Below are 19,182 nucleotides of genomic sequence, written 5' to 3'. Positions count from 1 at the left end.
CTTACCAGAACCTCCTGAACTGGCGATTTCTGAAAATGGTGTATTAATCACGCAGAGACAACCTAAGGTTGTCGAACAACTAGCGAGCTTATAAAAGTCCGATGGTTATGAAAGTCCTATAAAACGGTCACCTGGCTAAGGGATCTCTCGTCTGCTTTGACAATTTCCCATGTGCTTTTCACATACCACCGTCCATATGTGCAAACACGAGTAACAAAGTGTGCAGTGATGGTAGGCAAGTATATTCTGGTCCTAGTTATAAGCTCTGACATTTTGGTGCATTCTATTCTTTTTCATCATTTGTTTATTCATTCTAGACAGCTAGGTCATCTCAAAGCTGATGGTATGAGCATTGGCAAGGTTTTGTAAATCACGGCCCAGTAACTTGATACATCATGTCTACAATTTTAGACAATGGAAGGACAGACAATAAAATCTGGGCTGCGAGTCGAGTCTTCAAAACAGTTTGGATGTGTGTCGTAGCTATAAATTTAACTTTAGTTGGTTTCTGTTTCAAGTTGAGATGCCTTGCAGCATCTGGACACTGCACGCATGAGGTACCCAGATCGACAATCCGTGCTCATGTACCCCCGTGGGCAATGCGAGCTGAAATATTTGACCCCGCCTTTTTGTGCATCTGCTGTCCCCCTAAACTCTATTATCCCTCAACTTGTAAAAAAGTTTAAAGCATGGGACGTAAATTTAAAATTCCATTCCTAGATTGAACCCCAGCTCTCAAAATCTGGCAGGTATGATCGACTGATTGATTTTGGGTTTTAATGGCGCAGCGGCTGCTAAGGCCATAGCGCGCCAAAACAGTGGTAGAGCAAGAACTGTGGTGCTATTTAGTTAAAGGTGAGGCATGATATGAAAATTTAAAATGTTTCATGAAATGCAGACAATAAAAAAAAAATCCGCTAACTTAAATGTGCTGTAATAGGCCAATGCTGTTTAGGAAGTTAAAAACTTGGGTATGAGGAACAAGAGGCTCCTCTCCCAGCAAGAGGGCCGGGTGGAATGGGATCTGTTCCCTAAACAACCGTGAGAAGTTGGTGCGACGCTCCTCATGATATTTCTGGCAGGTATGGCAAAAAAGCATGAAGGACTGTTTCAGGTCACATTGTCCGCAGTAGTACCTTTCAAGCATTGGTCGTAAACTGTACAGGGTATATGTCGGCTTCAGCTCGGCTGCTATTATGGCCAGCATGTTTCTAATGCACTATACGGCAAACAACAGAATATAAACCTATTGAGCCCACATTTCATCCAACCAAACATTAAATTGTGTTGATTATATTTTTATCCTTTATCTTCCTATAATTTCCCCGTCAAGACCATTGAGAAGTCAAAAGGCTCCAGCTTTTGCAAACATGCTAGAGTATTTGAAATTGGCGCTGCCATCCAGTGGCAAGTCCAGGGATGTTTTTCCAGGAAGGGGGGGTCTAAGGTGCCTGAAATGTCTATGACTCGGGGTGAGGGGGGTAGGGGTGGTCAAAATGCACGAGTATATTATAGGTTCGACTGGATATTGGGGAAAGGGGGTGGGGGAGGGCTGAAGCCCCATAAGCTTCCCTCCTGGCTATGCCACTGCTGCCACCACTGACAAGTTTGCAACTTGCGTGTGCCTGTATCTCCATCTTTACCTTATAGTCTCGTGGTTCTGTAAGCAACCAAATTGCCCACCAATGCATGCCTTTTACTTTGATGCTCTAAGTGTGTTTCTACATTGTTTGTTTTTGGAACCGATTCCCAGCATTTTGTTTTCAGCTCGGATAAATCTTCACTTAGTGGGACAGATCACTTTCACCCCTTGCCTACAAATAAGTGTCACTTGTGCCACCCCTTACGGACAATTAAGCCCGACTATGAGTGTGGCCCGTGTTTAGGTTTCAGCACTTGTTTAGTGCCCTCTTTGGAAGACGGTAGAACCACTCCTGTTGCTCCATGTTTTGCTGTTTGACAAAAAAAAACCACTCCATTAAGAAAAAAATAGAAACGTGCTTGTAAGCGTTAGTGCCAAAGCACGACTTCGGCGCAGAGGTCCACTTCAACCGATGAAGGAATTCGAAAACTTATTTTTGAAAGTGATGAATGCTCAGGCATATCTGACATCACGCCCACTCAGAACCCAAGACAGGCATGCAAAGTATGCACAGCCAACAAGAAACAGAGTGAAACAATGGGAATGTGGACAGTGCAAGGTGACTCTCCGCCTTCCTGAATGTTTTCAGTGCTATCACACCATGAACAACTATGGAAGAGGACCAGAAGATCAGAAGTTCTGATTTAGAGCAAGATACTGCACCGGAAAGTCAAGGAAATGTTTTTGTTTTATTTTGACGCAAATTGCCTGTTTAGAATAAATTTGCGCTGTATGTTTCTTGAAGAAAAACATTAGTAGGCAAGGGTTTAAAGTAAATTTAAATAATCCATTGAGCTTGTTTTCTATTTTGCTTGGATTAAACAATCGTAGAAATGTAAAATTCAGTATGAGCCCACTCCAGAGTTGAAGCTTAAGGAGTCTGCCAAGTAGTATATGTGACCTTGAAAATATGGGACAATTACCCTGCTGTTACCATTTCATTGTAGCCAAAGCACCTTCAGTAAAGTATTGCTGAAGGTTTACTTGACAAAATTTGGCAATTCATTGCAGCAGACAAATCATATGTTGCAAGCTTATCTTTTGTCAGTCTGTACGAATAACTAAAAAAGAAATCCAACATACAAGCCACAGTAATGCATAGCTGACACCTCAATGGCAAAGTCCTTCTCCGTTCTGCTCAAAACTGACATTTTATTTTTCCATTCTCCTGTCGAAACAGTTGTCACTCATGCATTGGGGTGTGCTATCCTGACATGCATCCTCTCTTAAGCGCGATCCAAACAAACGCTTCTTTTTGCGCCTGTAGGTCGTGCGGCTGCGGATGTGATGCATTTCCTGCCGTTTTTGCTGTTTCCGGGCGCGCTTTCCGAGTCAGAACCACGGTGGTCAGAACCGTGCGCTTTGGTTTGGACCGGCCAGCTTCGGGCGAGCGCACAACAGACTGGCCGGCCAGGCCAGTCTGTCGCAGCCAGAAGGCGGCGAGAGAGAGAGAGATTGCGTTGTTATGTTGGAAGAGAATAAAAGTGGGGGGAGGAGAGGGCCAATTGTGGATGCGCACCGGGCACTTTTGTCACTTGCTCCGAGATGGCGGCGAAGAAACGCGGAGCTGGAACTAGCTTGCCCTCCACCGATTGGCTGGGACACAGGAGCGCCCTATACGTCACCGCGCGTTTTTGTGCGCGTTGAGAAAGAAGTTGAAATTATCCAACTTTTTTGTGCGCGCCCGGAAGGAGCGAAGAAGTGGCGCGACGTCACGAAAATACATCACATCCGCAGCCGCACGACCTACAGGCGCAAAAAGAAACGTTGGTTTGGATCGCGCTTTAGACAGCTCTATGAGTAGCCAGTAACACAATCTTTTAGTAAGTATCCTAAATAAGAAAATCTCAAGGCCTTGGCACGGTACCCAGGAATGAAGTGCCTTACATTCATGCTTCCGTTCATTTTTTGCATTCTATTTGGCGCATTCAGTGTTTAAAAGTGCCAGAACCCTTTTTCTAGAGCTAGGGTTTCGTGTTTTCAGTAAATACCACAAAGGCCCACAAACTAATTCCTTCTTAAAATTGGGAAAAACTATTAACCCCAAATTGGAGATGTCCTTGATTAAGAAAAGTTCAAGCTTTGTGGGAAATAAAATCTTTGTCTAGTTTACACCAACCCGGAACGTGGCATTCAGTGAACTGTCCGCAATGCTTCTTGCTTCGGAACCACACATCTTGTCTCATTTATTTTTCTTATCGGTGTGGGGATGTTTTCCCAGTATTCAGGTGACGCATGCATTCACCGGAGGTGGGGGAACTCCACGCTTGTGTCCAATTTTCTTCAACATGACCCTCGATAAACCCAGATCTTTCACTCGACACCAAAGATAAACCCTTTTCAAAAGTGTGCGCCGTCGCCTGTCCACCATTGTTTGGGCACATACTCCGAGCATGTATTGGATAACACAAAGGTTCCATCGGTGTTCGGCATGAACTCTGCTTGGCTTGTATCGAAAACGAGTGCCACGCAAGCGTTCGGCAAAGACTCGGATCCAATCGCACGCCTCATGACCAGGTCAGATGGATGCCAACGGCTGTACATTTTATATCGGGCGGTAGCTTGCACCACCTAGCCTAGTAGCCAAAAAACCAAAAGTATGACCCAAGAAATGGCTGGATGTTGGTTGCACTTTTGAAAAGGGGTCCATTAACACCAAAAAATCCAGAATCTGTGGGGAAAAAAAAAAAAATCAACCCTGAAACAACACCCCTGCATTTGAAGGACAATAAATCCAGGAAAACAAGGAACCCTAATCCTAGCCTACACAGCATATTAATTAATCCATGCTGAAATGCTCTACAGCTTCAAAGAAAAACTAAAGAGGCTCTTGAATAAAAAAGTTAAAGGTAATCTTAGATTGTTTTTATCCCATGAACCTGAATATCGCTTTCATTTTCGCCAAAGATGCAACTAAACGTGAGAAAACACGAAAAATTTCCGACCAGTCGTTACGTCATACCCAGATCTCTTGGTTGCCAAACGCGTGTCACTTTTGTGGGCAGCGAATGCAATTGCAAGCTTGAAGGTATAATCCCCCACACCGATACCAGTCGTAACATCTTTTTTTAACCTTTTTGAAAATAGCAGGAGTGCACGTGCATAGCTTTGATAGGCGATGAAGATGCGCGAGAGCAGAGATTCTGAAAACTTTGGATATGACATTAGTCTCCAGGAAGGAGGGGCTTGAGCGGTACTTTGAAGTGATTTTCTGCAGCTTTCGTGCTGCAGAAATAATTGAAAAATAATCTCGATGTTTATGATCCTGAAAGCTAAATGAATACGATGTAGGTGTTTTTCCAGAAATACAGAACAGCTTGTTTCCCTTTAAGCGTCCTGGGGTTTTTATGCACATGTAACTTTTTGTCTGCAAGAATAATTTTGGCGGACTTCTAAATTTTGTGAATTTAAGGACCCGTGAACCTTGAGAATATTAAGAACATGGAAAAATCTAGAGCTTTGCAAAAAGAATTATTAGATGACAAGATGTGTAGGAGTGATAGTATTTCGAATAAATAAACACAGGAGCATGAAAGAACGTTACGTGGTCTGTAGAATTCTTGCATTTTTATAAGGCCCTATCGTAAAACACTGAAAGAGCTATGCAAAAAAAAAAAATAATAATAAGCTAGCAGAATTTATGTTAGCACCCCAGATAATTCTGTACTCCACGATAATGCGTGGAGTACAGAATTTATTACAACTAGGCTGGACACATGCAGCTGTCAAAATGATGCACTCAGAAGCATCACCTGCACTTACAACGCAGCGCTTAGTGACTTTAAACCGTCCAAAAATAAATACATTTTTGGCTATGCAAAGCGCAAGTTTGCCTGCTTCTTGCGCAGGAGTTGCGGCAACATTGGAACACCAAGCTCCGATTGGCTCCGATTGTAAGGATAGCAGGTAGACCTCAAGGCAGCTAGCATTGAGGTGTACCCACTATTCTTCCAGTAGAAGGCAGTCGGAGCTCAACGTTCTTCACTAAAACCCCTGCACAGAAGCCGGCAAACTTGCGCTCCGCATACTCCGTTCCAACTTCCGTACAACCGCAGCTGTAACGAGCCGGCCCAACCAATCCCGCTCTGTGAACATGACACGTGATACGCTCTCTTTCTTCAAGGTCACATAACACGCACTGCCTTGAATTGACTTGGATGGTTCTTGGTATTTTCTGGGGTTGGTCATGGGTAGGGTATATACTTTCCGGTGTTTATTTTTGACAAAAATCGGCGGCTGTTTATCGGTGTTTATTTATTTCACCAATACCGGTGCTTTTCGGTGAATTCTGTCGCGCAGACACTAAGACGGTGATTATCGGGGAAAAAATTGTGAATGTAAACTAACACTGAAGACGAAAAAGACCAAATTTTATTTATATCTTTTACACAATCTCTTTCACACTTGATTATTGTAGTATATGAATGCATACATTCCTGGGCTCGTGTTTGTCACTTACGCCCACTCCCTCCCCGCTCAACATTTGCGCTGGACACGGGAAGCCCCAAAATGTCCAACAAGGCTTGGGACAGTACTGCAGACAGCTATGACTGGCCTCTCAGGCCAGTGATTGTGACCTCACTCGGCGGCCCAGGAGGCCCACTGAATTTGGAGAACAGTGGATGTGGAACTAAGCTACTGTCCTCCAAGAGTCCAAGACCCTGTAGGTCACAAAACAAAGACAGGCAAAGTGCATGATTCTAGGTAAGACATTGTGCTTGACAGAAGTTTGCGTAGGACTTTTTCAGTGAAAAAAAACACATTGCCAGAAAACAAAAAAATATTTATAAACCAGTGTTTTTTTGTTTTGAACAATTTTTATTTCCATCACGGGCGAATGTTTATTGATGTTTTTCAGTTAAAACTGGAAAGTATGCAGGACTTTTTTAGAAAAAAAAAAAACCAGCACTTGCTTGAAAATATGAAAAAAAAAAAAACGGTGTTTTTCGGTTTTAGCCGATTTTGTATATCCGACGCCGGCGGATGTTTATCGGTGTTTTTTAGTTAAAACCGGAAAGTATACAGCCTAGTCATAAGCTGAAACGTAGTGTTGAATAACCTGCATAAACCCACCATGTAAGTCCAAACATTCCTTTATTCTCAATGTAAAAGAAAAAAAGCTCACATTTGTTTCGTATTTTTAGCACACCACAACTTCACTGAGCCTTTGGTAGGAACTTGAGATGATGAGTCTGGTAGGAACTTGAGATGATGAGTCACTAGAAGTCCCAGGTGAATGCCGGCCGTCATGGCTGTCAACATTTGTGCCCGAGGCACAATGACTTGAGCACTAAATTTGATGGATAAAAGGGTAAAAAGTCGAGGACACTTCTTGGAGAAATTCAACCTTTAGTCTTCTTTCCTTTTCTCCACTTTCACCTCAAACAGCGTGTTGATCACCATGTAGCGCGAAAAGTAGCTGTACAGATGGCGAAACCACAGCATCTGGCTCTTGTGCTCGTGCAATGCTGCCTGACAAAAAGAGAAGGTAGATACAATAAAGAATGCGACAATTTTTTGTAAGGTAACTAACTATACATCTTATGCAGAAGAAAGCGGGTCCTTCTCAAAATACCATCAAGCAACACTGGTGCCCGCCGTATTTTAGGCATTGCCAGTGATGTGATTGGCCTAAGCTGTTTTGGAGCACCTTTGGAGCAGCCAAAATGGTGTTTTGGAGCAGCAAAAGTGGCCTTTGGAGCAGCCAAAACAGTGTTTTGGAGCAGCCAAAACAGTGCTTTGGAGCAGCAAAAGTGGCTTTTGGAGCAGACATTCTTAGAAAAATTAAAAATATTCGTTTCAAGTGCTGCATCACTTGAAACGAATATTTTTAATTATTACTTGCCGCAATAAACAAATTATAGTAAAGTTAGACCACCTGGGAATCTTTCAACACGTAACTGAAATGCCAATGACATCACACATTTTGTAATGCTTCAATTAAATGATACGTATATATGTACCCGCTATAGGTAAATAAGAACCAAAGTGCACATATTAAAATTTATTTGAAAATGACCAGCTTAGTATAAATTGCACAACTATAGGTTGACTAGTGATAAAATAAATGAAAGCAGTCTCCAACTGATGAAACACGTAACTACTGCAGTGCAATGCGAAATTGTCGCGCGAGCGGAGATGCCGTTGGATCGAAACCATGCCACTCTGCTCCGTCGCCAACTGGTTCCCAAAATTGTGTGCAAAATGTAACTGTCCAGCATACGACAAAAACAACTGCATCTCCACGTGGTGAATGATGTTGATTAGGGCGAAGCTCTGGTGGTGCTTGTCTGCGTAGATGCTGAGCCGCAGTACAGTGTTGCCGCAGCATGCCGAGCCTTTCGTTCGTTTAATCCATGTCACGCTGCGGTCAAATGCTCAAATGCGTATATAACCACGTTCCATACCACACATTCTCTTTCTGACATGGATTAAAACGAACGAAAGGCTCGGCATGCTGCAGCTCACCGTCTACGCAGACAAGCACCACCAGAGCTTCGCCCCAATCAACATCATTCACCACGTGGAGATACGGTTGTTGTTGTTTCTTTGCCCTACACGAGCACGGGAGCACGTGCTCACGTGCTCGTGAGCACGTGAGCGCGTGAGCTCACGAGCAGGAACATGTGCACCCGACGGCGGACGGACATACGGACATGGCAAGCCCCTAAGGAACTTCGCCCCTAAAAGCAGTCCAGCGGCACGTGCTTGCCAGGCCGGCAGGCGAGATACAAGCTAAACACACAGAAAAAAAAAAAAAAGGAAAGAACCTGAGCACATCGATGCAAGACATGACGAGCCAGGGTCAAAAAGTTCTTGGAGCGCTTCGTACAACGACTGAACTCGAGACAAACAAGCGCGCTGTGCGGGTTCAGCGTGCAGACATTGCCTTCTTTTCTTTAACTCACTTCCCTTAACCAACTTTTTTTCGCGGCAGATTTTTCACGTACCGGGGTCCCTCCCGAAAGAAAGCCCACCGACAAAAAACCTAGGTAATCAATACTTAGACACAGAAGTCTTTGAGCTAAAGAGGGATTTTTTGCAGTAGCGTATTAAACAAGAACAGGAAAGCTGATAAACATGCGGCGGTATTTAGCTTCATTTTAGAAAGCACCATATCTGCAGCGATGTGGGGACGGCAACACCCGACGTCGCGTGACCACGGTGACTGGCAGGCAGAGACCAAATATAGTTTTCCCACGGCCGTTGCTTTTAGCAGCGAGTGCTTCAGCTCACAAAGGAACTCCTGCCGCGCAAAAACGTGGTTTCGTTTCACAGCATGACGGCATGGTTGGTACCCCAGCCAGTTAGCGTCGGAGCGCCGGACACGCCCGCGTCTATCGTTAAAAAAAATTAATAATAAAAAATTAAAAAAAAAAAAAAAACGCGAGACGATGAGGACGCGGAACGCGCAAGACCGGATGAACGATTGATGCAGAGTACTTTGTGTCGGGCGGCCGCTTGCGCCACATAGCTCACAGCGTGCTCAGTTACGGTATACTCAGTTTAGTTTCGGTCTGGAAAGGCGACCAAAATTGGTCCTTCGGCGCAGGCTTGGCGCAGATTACCCATATCTTGGCCAAATGTAGCAGGATGCAGCAGGATTATCCCCTTGGCGCAGTTTGGCGCAATTGGCGCAGCAATCACATCACTGCATTGCTTCTTGAGCGAGTGGTGCTGATGCAGTGCTCTTGTCAAACACCATATTTACTTGCAGAATGAACACACTTCTTTTTCCGAAAAATCGATGCAAAGTTGGGGTGGGGGGCGTTCATTATGCGAAGTAAAATTTTCGCGCCGAGACCCCTTAACCAAACTGGGCTGTGCAAAAAAAAAAACGAGAAAAAAAAGCTCCTCTTTGTTTTGTTTTTTTCTCTCAGTTACGCTTTCTTTTTTATTTTTTTTCAGCCTTTTGCAAGCTGTTGTTTGGTTAGGCGTTGCTTAGGCGAGGGCTTCTCCGCTTATCTTTCTTATCTCCTTGCGCATGGCGCGCGACCTCTAAGTCCAGACTGCGCTGTGCAAAAAAAAAAAAGCTCCTCTCCACGTTTTTTTTTTTTTTTTGCTTCCGTTGGATCTTTTTTTATTGTTTTAACTCCTTTTGCAAGGCGTTTTGTTCGCCCACGCTGCCGATGCATTGGCGACCTCGCAGCACCAGGATAGAAAAGTGCATTCATTTCGCGCACGGGATAGAAAAGTGCGTTCATTTCGCGCACGTCCAAGTTGGGGGTGCATTTAATACGCAAGTGAAAAAAAAAGTCAAAATTTTGAGAGCCGGCTTGGGGGGTGCGCTCATTACGCGAGTGTGTTCATTGTGCAAGTAAATACGGTACACTTTGACCCGTGCACGTTTCAAATGCCGAAGCCGCACCCGTGTCCAACGCATGCCTGAGTGGCGACCTCTAATAATCGACACCCTTGCTACCGGAGGACGTGCACATTTAAAAAGGGTTGATTAAGAATATTACGGGCATATTACCTTTACAAGGGACACCATACTCCATGGCAGGACATAGGCATGATCCGATAGGATGTAGCTTAGTGGAACATCCAGTAGACTGCAGTACTTCCTCAGTTTGTTGACAGACTCCAGTGCAAAGACTTTGCATTCTAGATCGAAAAATACACCAAAAAAGGATGTGATTAGCCAAAGAAACCAAATGCATCAAAACAACAGCGCTTGGGTATGGAAGAACGTACCTGGTGGAATACGACCTTTCCTAAGCAGGTCTCTGTTGAATGAACAAAAGGAAAATATGAAGGCAATCTGCACTGCAACATAGTCCTACCCCAGATACTTAGCAGAATTGCAGAGATCCCACTCGACAGTGTCTTTAATTAGAACTTCTCACATACCCAGCTGTGAAAGCACTGTCTTGTCGCTTGCCTGTCTGCACATTTATGTTGGTTCAATAGACTGCACCACATCTGCCTTTCACTTGAGACAACTCTTAACCATCTGGTTTTTTTCAAACATTGTGAAACCGACCTAGCTTCGAAGTGTGATTGCAAAACTTCCGAAGGAATTGAAGAAGAAACTACAATTTTAATGGGACTCGACTCTCCAAGAAATTTTTGCCACGGCGACTTGGTCGGGTACAAGACTACCGATATATAGGACATAACCAGATTGCACAACTGAGCCAGCTTTCTAGAAACAAGGCCTTATCAAAGACTACAAAATGGACCGCCAAAGCTAGTGCATGAGCGGAGAGGCACATTAAGTTGAGTCTCAAGTACTTGCATGCCCCAGTCTTGGCAGGCAGGCTTTCCCACAATCTTGGCTAAGACGCTGTTGCTAGAAAGCCAGCCTTGAGTGAAAGTTTACTTTGAATGACATAAAGATGACAGTGAGCCAGAGATGAAAAAGAACAGAGTACTGTGTTTTTTCCTTTAAGCTCACAACAGTTAACGTCCGAACTAAGCATTTCTTGGTATGTATTGTCATTCGGTGTAAATAACTAACAAAGTCATCTGAAAGTGAGGTTTAGCACTCTCTTGCTATCCAAGATTATGCACACTGCGCAATACTGTTAGCACGAACAAGCGATAGCCAGCTTCTCATCAAACCTAAGCAGTGGCGCAGGCAGAGGGAAAGTTTGGGGGGTCGAAACCCCCCCCCCCCCCCCCCCCCCCCCCCCCGAAATGTCAGAGCTACCCCCCCTCCCTACGGGGCCCACTCGCTCCCCTGCTCACGCAGTCGGTTTTGCATGAGGGATGGAGCAACGGGGAAGCGCGGACCATCTCCAACTCATGTGCTTTCAGGAAAATTGTTTGTGGGGTAGAAAATGCTCAAATTAATGAAATATGCAATATTGCTCAATTCATGTTTATTCGATGGGATGCGGAACTTGATCTCAGATACATAGAGAATGGATATTTTGAAACATTTGAGGGGTGAAGGATGGCAATTTCAAGGCAAAGTATAACAAACTATTTTCACTGAAATACACAGTTCAATCAAACCAAAGTGAACATAATAAAACAAACACACACACACATAAAACAAACAATATAATACAATGTCTGTGATGTAAGGAATAATAAATCAATTGTAAAAAACAATGCCACTGTAAGCAACGAGTGGTGCTGCGCTCACGCACATCTTTTGTGATCAGAATTACGTGGTTTTGACTATAAATTGCTGCAAATAAAAAGGTAACTGTGACTAGTTATATTAGAAAGCAATTTACAGGTTCTCAGTGATTTGCTTTCCAAGTGCCTACACATTAAAATGCAGCCGCCTGCGTTCATGAAAAAAAATATCCAGGACATTCTCCGCTTGAACTTTAATGTCGCGGTGAACATTCAAAAGCGCTATACTTAGGTCCAGACGCAGCCGACGCTACAAGCGTGAGCTCCGGGCTTTCAGCGTCCCTGCCAAGCACGCGCGTTCGTGCAGTGCAAGCACTGTTCAGGGCCACATACTCGTGCTTGTAGCATCGGCTGCGTCTGAGTGTTAAGCTGAAACGAAGTATAGACCGAGCAGTTGCTCATTCGAAGTGGACGCTCTCAGTTATGTTTTCAACCGTCGTAGTGAAGAGGATGAGCGCTCAGCTTCCGCCGTAGTTAAGGGCAGAGTCGCTAGGATCTTGAGGAGACGATGGACGTTCTGAAATAGGACCTCCGGACAGAGGGCGACGGCCTGTATACCGCAGACGTGACAGGCGCTTCACGTCTCTCCCTCTTGCATTGGACGCCTAAAATTTCCCCATTTTTTGGCGAAGTTTCCCTCACTTTGCGAAAATTGTCGCTCACGGGTGCGACGAAGTCTGTCTTGCTTTCTGCTTTGTATGTCGAGGTGGCATCCGATGCAATTCCTTATTAGATTAATCTCTTTGTTGCACGGAACATCAGAAACTTCGGAGACGAGCCTTCATCTTCTCACGACGCATAGGTGCAAGGGTATAGTCAAGTTCCTTTCCACGTTCAGCGTGTAGCTTCTGTGTGGTGCGTCATGTCATTTCTCCGAGTGACGGAACGATGAGTTCGGACTGATGACTTTCCCTTACCCCGAGGATATGTCGCTGCTGCCTTTGGACCACGCTGCAAGATAAAGTGGCCTAGCAAAGGTAACACTCTCTTTCCTTTGGCATATGGTTCTGTAGCACAAATTTCCTTTAACAGATAATAGATTTTGGTTTTGTGATTGCTCAGAATTACCTTCGCCCTAAATATGGGCCCCTGGTGTTTGTGCGTGGTCGGTTGCTCCAATTCTTCAGCGTCAAAATTGTCTTTTTGCTGTTTTTTTTTTTTTTTGTGAAAGTATAGCAATTTTTGTGTGAAGTGCTATCTCAAAAGCGGAGGGAGTTGTGTGCTGTGAGAAAATCTTTTAAAGTTGGTGGGGTGCAAGCACGACGATGGTAGAACAGTGAGCCACCACGCCCGTATTGTTGTAAATGAAGCCTGCTCCGTTTTGAAAAATGACAATGCAGCTTTACCCGTTTTATCTTAACAGCACCTCCCTAATTTTTGCCTGAGCATCCGTGTCGGCGAGCTCACCCTGCGTCTTAAAGGGGGGGGGGAGGGGATGCCGTTGAACTCCTCCCGGAATAAAATCCTGGCTACGCCACTGAATCTAAGGGTTGTCATCAAAACTACTACAGTGTTGTAAGGTGCTCACTTTTTCATACTAACTTAAGATGTAAAAATGGGTGCGAGAAATACCCTTTAGAAGTAAAATTCAAAGAAGCACCAATGTCGTGTTTGTGCTAACAGTGTCACACAGTGTACATGCAATGCCTGTATAGCATTAGAAGCTTTGCAACATAAAAGAAAAAACAACAACTGCTGAACGAAAATATTTTCAGCAGAAACTACTCACACAATTCCATTGTGAACTGCAACATGGTTTAAATGACCACTGACTCCCAAATGGTCAAAAGTTATGACCTGCAAAAAACAAATATAGAATGTGTGCATAACTAAGCATGCCTTTTGAAGTGTGCCATTTTAGAATAATATGCTGGGCTGAATCAAAGATCTCCAGAAAAGAAAGCACAAAGCAAGGTCAGAAGAGCCCATGCTTACCGCATCTACAGACAAGCATTTGATGTACTTCTGTACAATTCTTCCAACCAGACTCGAGCTCCACAAGCAGTCAGGATCGTCAGGCATGTTACTACATTGGTGCAAGCAATATGCATTAGCAACGTCAACAGCACAGTCTGCTATTCTTTCCCCAACAGTCGTGTGAAAAGCTTTTCTAGACCACGTCACAGGTCCAGACAAATAAAAGAAACGGAAAAGAGAGCACACAATCAAAAGAATTGAAGTCTCAAGCAAACATAAACAATTGGTACAGAGTCTAATAACTTGAAACATTACCAGTAATTGTAAAAGTACAATAAAATAATGGACTGCTGGGATAGTTGGTTGTTGTTCACAGTTTTTGTGATGCTGGAATCGTTCAATAAACATTAGATGCCAGTTAACACCTGTCCCCTGTGTGTGTGTGTTAGTGTTCCTGACTTCAAGCTGTCCTTTTCTGTACCTTGTTTTCCTGATTACACTAATTGTAGGTTGGGATGGATGTATCGTGCAAGAAAGCAGTTCTGAGATAAGAGCACTTTTGCTTACATCCTCAAGGGGGTGACAAACATCCACTTTAATATATATATTTTGATAGTCTGCATTCTGAGGAGCGCTCAACGTTTTCACTGAAGCACCAGCTTTAGCAAATTATTTAGTAGTTTAGCTTTTGCAGTTTTGAGAGCTATGCCTATCTCAGTTCCAGTTCCTTGCTTGCACTCTCATTAAAGGCGTGTGCCAGGTTAGTTAAATTAGACTGGTTGTCATGGGGACAATACTCACATATTTTACTGCTTTGGGCAAAGCAACCCAGAACAAGTTGTGTTTTGGGAAAGAACACCAATCTGTGCATTCTAACACCGCACTGGCAAAATGTGGTGCTATAACTGACACATGCATGTGCAAAGCATCTGTTAGAAGGGGGACACCACAACACTACACCTACTATTAAACATAGTTTTACAAACAAGAAACATGTCAAAACCAATAACCTGTGTTGCACGATTATGATGTTGTCATTCCTGATGCCAAGGGTGCGACAACTGCTGTGCAATTCTTCTTTGCGTTCTTTGCCCTGTCTGTAATAATCTCCTGGAAAGCAATCAAAGTAATGAATGTCTAATTCTTTTTAAAACAGCTTCTGGCGAGTTGTACCGTCAGGCTGAACAATGTCGACAATATAGAAGACAAATGTTTCTTTTCGCTTGTAATTTACTTCAAACTAGCTTCTTAAAAGTATGTGGTCGGCAAATTGTCTTGGATTGAAATCAACTCCCTCCTTCATCACCATGGCGACGCCGATTTCCGTTGTGCGAGTAGAGTTCTTATCTGGCGCAAGGCGATTCGTAGCATTCTAGAATAAAAGATCTACTCTACGAAGAGGCACTTACCTATAGATAAGCACAGTAGATAGAGCTCGCATTCCTGCTCTAATAGTCCGATCACGCAGGGCCCGAAGAACATACACTCGTCGTCCGGATGGGCTATCACGAGCAACGCTTTGCGAACAGCGTCGATGCGCTTATGTGTCCTCAGGCGACACAGCTTGCACAGAAACAAGTAACAAAGAAGGAAAAAAGAAATGATGAACACGTAGATCGAACACCACCAACGGTATTCCATCGCACGCTGGAAGCGGAATCAGCAACTCGCGTATAACGCAGAGTTTTTTGGCAGAGACCCGAGTGGAGACCTTCCGCTGCTCCCGGTCAACGGGCACATTGTCTCAAAAAAGAACAGTAATTCGATACCGAACTACCTTGGAACAATTTTAAGGCGCCCGACTCAGCCAAGGCTTGCACCGCGACAAAAGAACGGGAATCTGCGTACACACTGACCGAGCGCACGCTAATAACTTTGAAAATGGCGACATATTTCCAAGGTTGCTTGACGAGATGCGACAGCTTCCGTTACATCGAACGTACGCCGGGAAACCGAAAGCAGATTTTCTAGATTTTGAAAATGACAACAGACGGTACGAAACATAACCGTAGCTTTATTTATTACAAAATATATGGTAATGAACATGTTTCAATACATTACAAGCCACAGATAACACACAAACAAAGACCCCCAAAATGTCTGCTGTTGAAAACGACATTCAATAAAAAGGCAAACACGATTCCAAATAGCGCCGACTGAAGTAAAATACTACGTACGCGTTTAAGGTACCTAAAGTCAAGGCTTAAAATATTTCTGGACTGTCAGCCGAGTGCAGCGGACTCGAAAGAATTATAGTGTCCTCATCACTCGCAGCTGGTGCCTCCACAGACATCACACTCAAACTTGATACCTGTCCACACTTATTTACATCGTCACTGCAGCGATTTTCGTATGCGGTCATTTCGACGACATTCAGAGAATCCGTGGTTTCTCCCATTCTTACGGAGGTTGGCGAACCAATTATGGTGTCTTCATCAAACACACAATTCACAGCTGGTGTTCCCATAGACATCCCACTTGAACCTGATGCCTCTTCACACATTCTTTCGGCATTACAGTGCTTTTTGCACGGATTGATTTCCACGACATTCAATGAATCCACAGTTTCTTCCGTGTTCGTGGAGGCTGGCGAAAGAATTATGCTGTCTTTGTCAGATGTGCAGTCTGCTGTTGATGCATCTAGGGACATAACCACAGTCGATGACACCCCATGGTCCATCTGCCCGACGGTAGACTCAGTTTGTAAGGTGCTCATTTCCACAGTGCTTGATGACAGCACACCACCATCCACTATCATGCAGGCTTCCTGGCTGCTATCATCTGTCAACTCGAAGACACTTGCAGAGCCGGTGGACATGGTGACATCTCCAGTCAAGATCAAGCTGTGGTCACAGTTGACTAGTCCTGTTGAAGCATAGCCATTACTAGTGCCTGCAACCATCATTGCTTCCAGAGTTGGAGGTCCTGCCCAGCTTGCGACAGCACCATTGGCACACTGTGCATCTTCAGTGCTCATTTTTGAATCCATGAATGCCTTCAAGGAGCCCATGGCTTCTTCATATCGATTGAAGCACCGAAATCTGTCTCTGATCCACTTGGATAAGGCTGAAAGCATAAAAATACACACACATGTAGTTTGGGCTCCACTTATATAAAGGAAAATAGACTAAAATATGTTCTAGGCATTAAAACATAAACATGACATCTACAAGAGCTATATTTCTGGTGTCTCTTTTTTCTGGATTTTCACCGACCTAGAAAAACATGCTTAGAATTATTATTATTAAAAATGCTAGTGTACCAAAAAAATGAGCATGTAGGTTTTTTTGAATGGACTATTCTTGTGTTGTGTCCATCATTTATTTTTATTGCCCGTTCTTAAAGGTAAGCTGAAGAGGTTCCAGAACTTAAAAAGCTGCAAGTAAGTAGTAGTTGTAAGTTGTAAGTAGGCAGTTTATACGAGGGTGATTAAAAAATTATACGCACTCCAGTTATCCCAAAATTCTTCTGTTGACCGCACTGTCTTATCAGTACGTTTCGTACAAGGTCGCCGTCTCCCTAGTCACTGCTCTGCAGGTTTGAATGCGTTACGCCAGTTCACTTGTGATTGCAGTGTGAGAAATGGCTTCCTCACTTGTGACTTTAAAGAAAGAGCAGCGTGCAGTGATTCCTTCTTCATGGTCTGAGGGTGTGTCTGGTGCCGATATTTATTGAATACTTTGTGCACAGTTTGAAGAAAGTGTTTTGTCTTGAAGAAGTGAGTTTGAATAGAAACAGAAGTTTAAGGAAGGACGCACCTGTAAAGGGGCCAAATGCCTGTTCATGTCCACAACTGGTGACAACATTGGGCGTACACATTAAAGTTGTCATGCAATGATATTGGATAGGAATATTTCTTACTTTACACGAGCCTACCGGCACTAGCGGGGCCCAAGTATACTTGCAGCCAACATCACTTACCAAGAACCTTCTTTGTCGCAATATAAGTTCAAAGGTTTAAAGCGGACTTTTGCTTTTCAGTTTCTCACTCGCAACACTAGGTGACGTAGTCATAGGGATCGCAGTGTGGACACAGCCAGAGTGGTTACCCATGGTAATGATATCCAAATGTGGCTCATGGATTGGACATGAGCACTGCGTGAGCACTTGATTTAAGTTTGTGACAATCAATGCCTCGACGAGTATTTGGGTAGTGGCTCTCGTCTAATCGTTGCAATGACGGGAATGACCGAACAAATCCTGACAACATCTGGAGCTCAGCACGTGCCTTGTGCTTGGCCGACCCCAGTGCGTCGATGTATGATGAACATGGGGGCACATTATCGGTGCCATGCCACATCACACGGCCACTAGTTAAGGCTGTGAGTTTAGGGGTTGAATGCCGCTCGTTCTTCTCAACTCTTTTATGCAGCTGCCATTGAGTGTAGAAAAAATCTAACCAGTGTTTCATAGGTTATGGTAGCCAAGGATTAATTCTGAGTGGTGTTCAGTGAAAGAACAAAAACCGTCAACTGATTTTATCGGATATATGAGCAACGGTGAATGATGTGGCAAATCGTTCATGAATCAGGCAAGGCTCTGCCTATGCAATAATGCAAGACAGGCTTGGGTATCAAAACATTTTGATTAAAATAATATCTAGACAGAGTATAGATAACTTTTTAATCACCTTTGTAATTTACATGTTTCAAACTTTTTTTTTTTATTTGCACGAGAAACGTAATCACCAATAAAAACATTTCTGTCACTCTACCCCCCTCCCATCTTGCGGCAAGGAGAATGCCACATCTTACATACATTAAACAATCTCACCTTTCTGATAACGACCGTTCTCAGAGAAACGTTGATCCACCACAATCAGTGCACCCCAATCCAGCCTGAAATGCAAGAAAGAAAGTGCAAAGCACATTGTGTATAAAATATGAAAAAGGTAACCAAGCCACACATTATACATATTTACCGAGGTGCAAATCAAACATTTGCCGTATATTACCGCATAAAAGTCAACCTTTTTTTTTTTTTTTTTTTTTTTGTAGAAATGGGTATTTTAAACTAAAATTCCTAAAAATAACAACGAAAAAAACCAAATTTATTGGCCAGAATCTGGGGGGATTAACTTATATTTGAAGCTGACCTATACGTGGTAACATATGACTCTAACTGCTCCACAAGGATGCCATGTTTACCGATATCCAATGGCTTTCACTACAAAGCCAGGGCCCGTTTTCTCGAACGCGAACCGTGGGTTAAAGTTAACTATTGTCCCTAGAAGGGGGAACTCTAGATCACGTGACTGGGAGAGCAGGGGCGCCGAGGGAGGAGCAGTACCTACAAGCAAAATGGCCGCGACGTCGCTTAATGAGGGCTAATAGTTCTGCTTGGTTCTGCTGAACATTCATTTCGATCCGGCTGTTATATTAATGACGCACCATCAACCTATTAGCACGTCAAGCAAAGCGGTAGTTCAGAGGAACTACTAAACTAACCGACGGTAGCATTCCGCGAACGCATCACTCTTCAGCAGTCCGAGATCCAAGACATATGACGGTACATAAGCCTTGCAAGTGTTT

General features: G+C 43.8%; 2 protein-coding genes across 4 annotated transcripts in view; both read right to left on the bottom strand.

Moving 5' to 3' along the window:
• Positions 1 to 6,719: 6,719 nt before the first annotated feature.
• Positions 6,720 to 15,548, bottom strand: LOC8032204 (N-acetylglucosaminyl-phosphatidylinositol de-N-acetylase). 2 transcript variants are annotated; one of them, XM_029975136.4, is made up of 7 exons: positions 15,061 to 15,548; positions 14,662 to 14,761; positions 13,670 to 13,760; positions 13,464 to 13,531; positions 10,340 to 10,371; positions 10,119 to 10,249; positions 6,720 to 7,114 (listed from the first exon to the last, which is right to left on the bottom strand). In XM_029975136.4, exons 1-7 carry the CDS (start codon positions 15,290 to 15,292, stop codon positions 6,992 to 6,994), a joined length of 777 nt encoding a protein of 258 aa, XP_029830996.3. In that variant the 5' UTR covers positions 15,293 to 15,548; the 3' UTR covers positions 6,720 to 6,991. The 2 variants fall into 2 exon arrangements, with proteins under 2 accessions (XP_029830996.3, XP_029830997.3); XM_029975137.4 differs by having other exon boundaries at positions 6,720 to 7,110; positions 15,061 to 15,531.
• A 96-nt stretch (positions 15,549 to 15,644) lies between these two features.
• The window catches only part of LOC115332101 (Fanconi anemia group J protein), a 60,512-nt gene continuing 56,974 nt past the window's right edge, over positions 15,645 to 19,182 (bottom strand). For both annotated transcript variants that reach the window (XM_040214953.3, XM_042290977.1), the window contains exons 20-21: positions 18,425 to 18,489; positions 15,645 to 16,717 (exon numbers count right to left, since the gene is read on the bottom strand). In XM_040214953.3, coding sequence (XP_040070887.2) covers positions 15,855 to 16,717; positions 18,425 to 18,489 — 928 coding nt within the window. In that variant the 3' untranslated portion in view covers positions 15,645 to 15,854. The remainder of the gene's footprint in view (positions 16,718 to 18,424; positions 18,490 to 19,182) is intronic.

Source organism: Ixodes scapularis, unplaced genomic scaffold, assembly GCF_016920785.2.
Source record: "Ixodes scapularis isolate PalLabHiFi unplaced genomic scaffold, ASM1692078v2 PGA_scaffold1__304_contigs__length_218370807, whole genome shotgun sequence".
Lineage (NCBI taxonomy): Eukaryota > Metazoa > Arthropoda > Arachnida > Ixodida > Ixodidae > Ixodes > Ixodes scapularis.
Note: the sequence above shows the minus strand (reverse complement) of the source record. Positions and strands in the feature narration are given on the sequence as shown.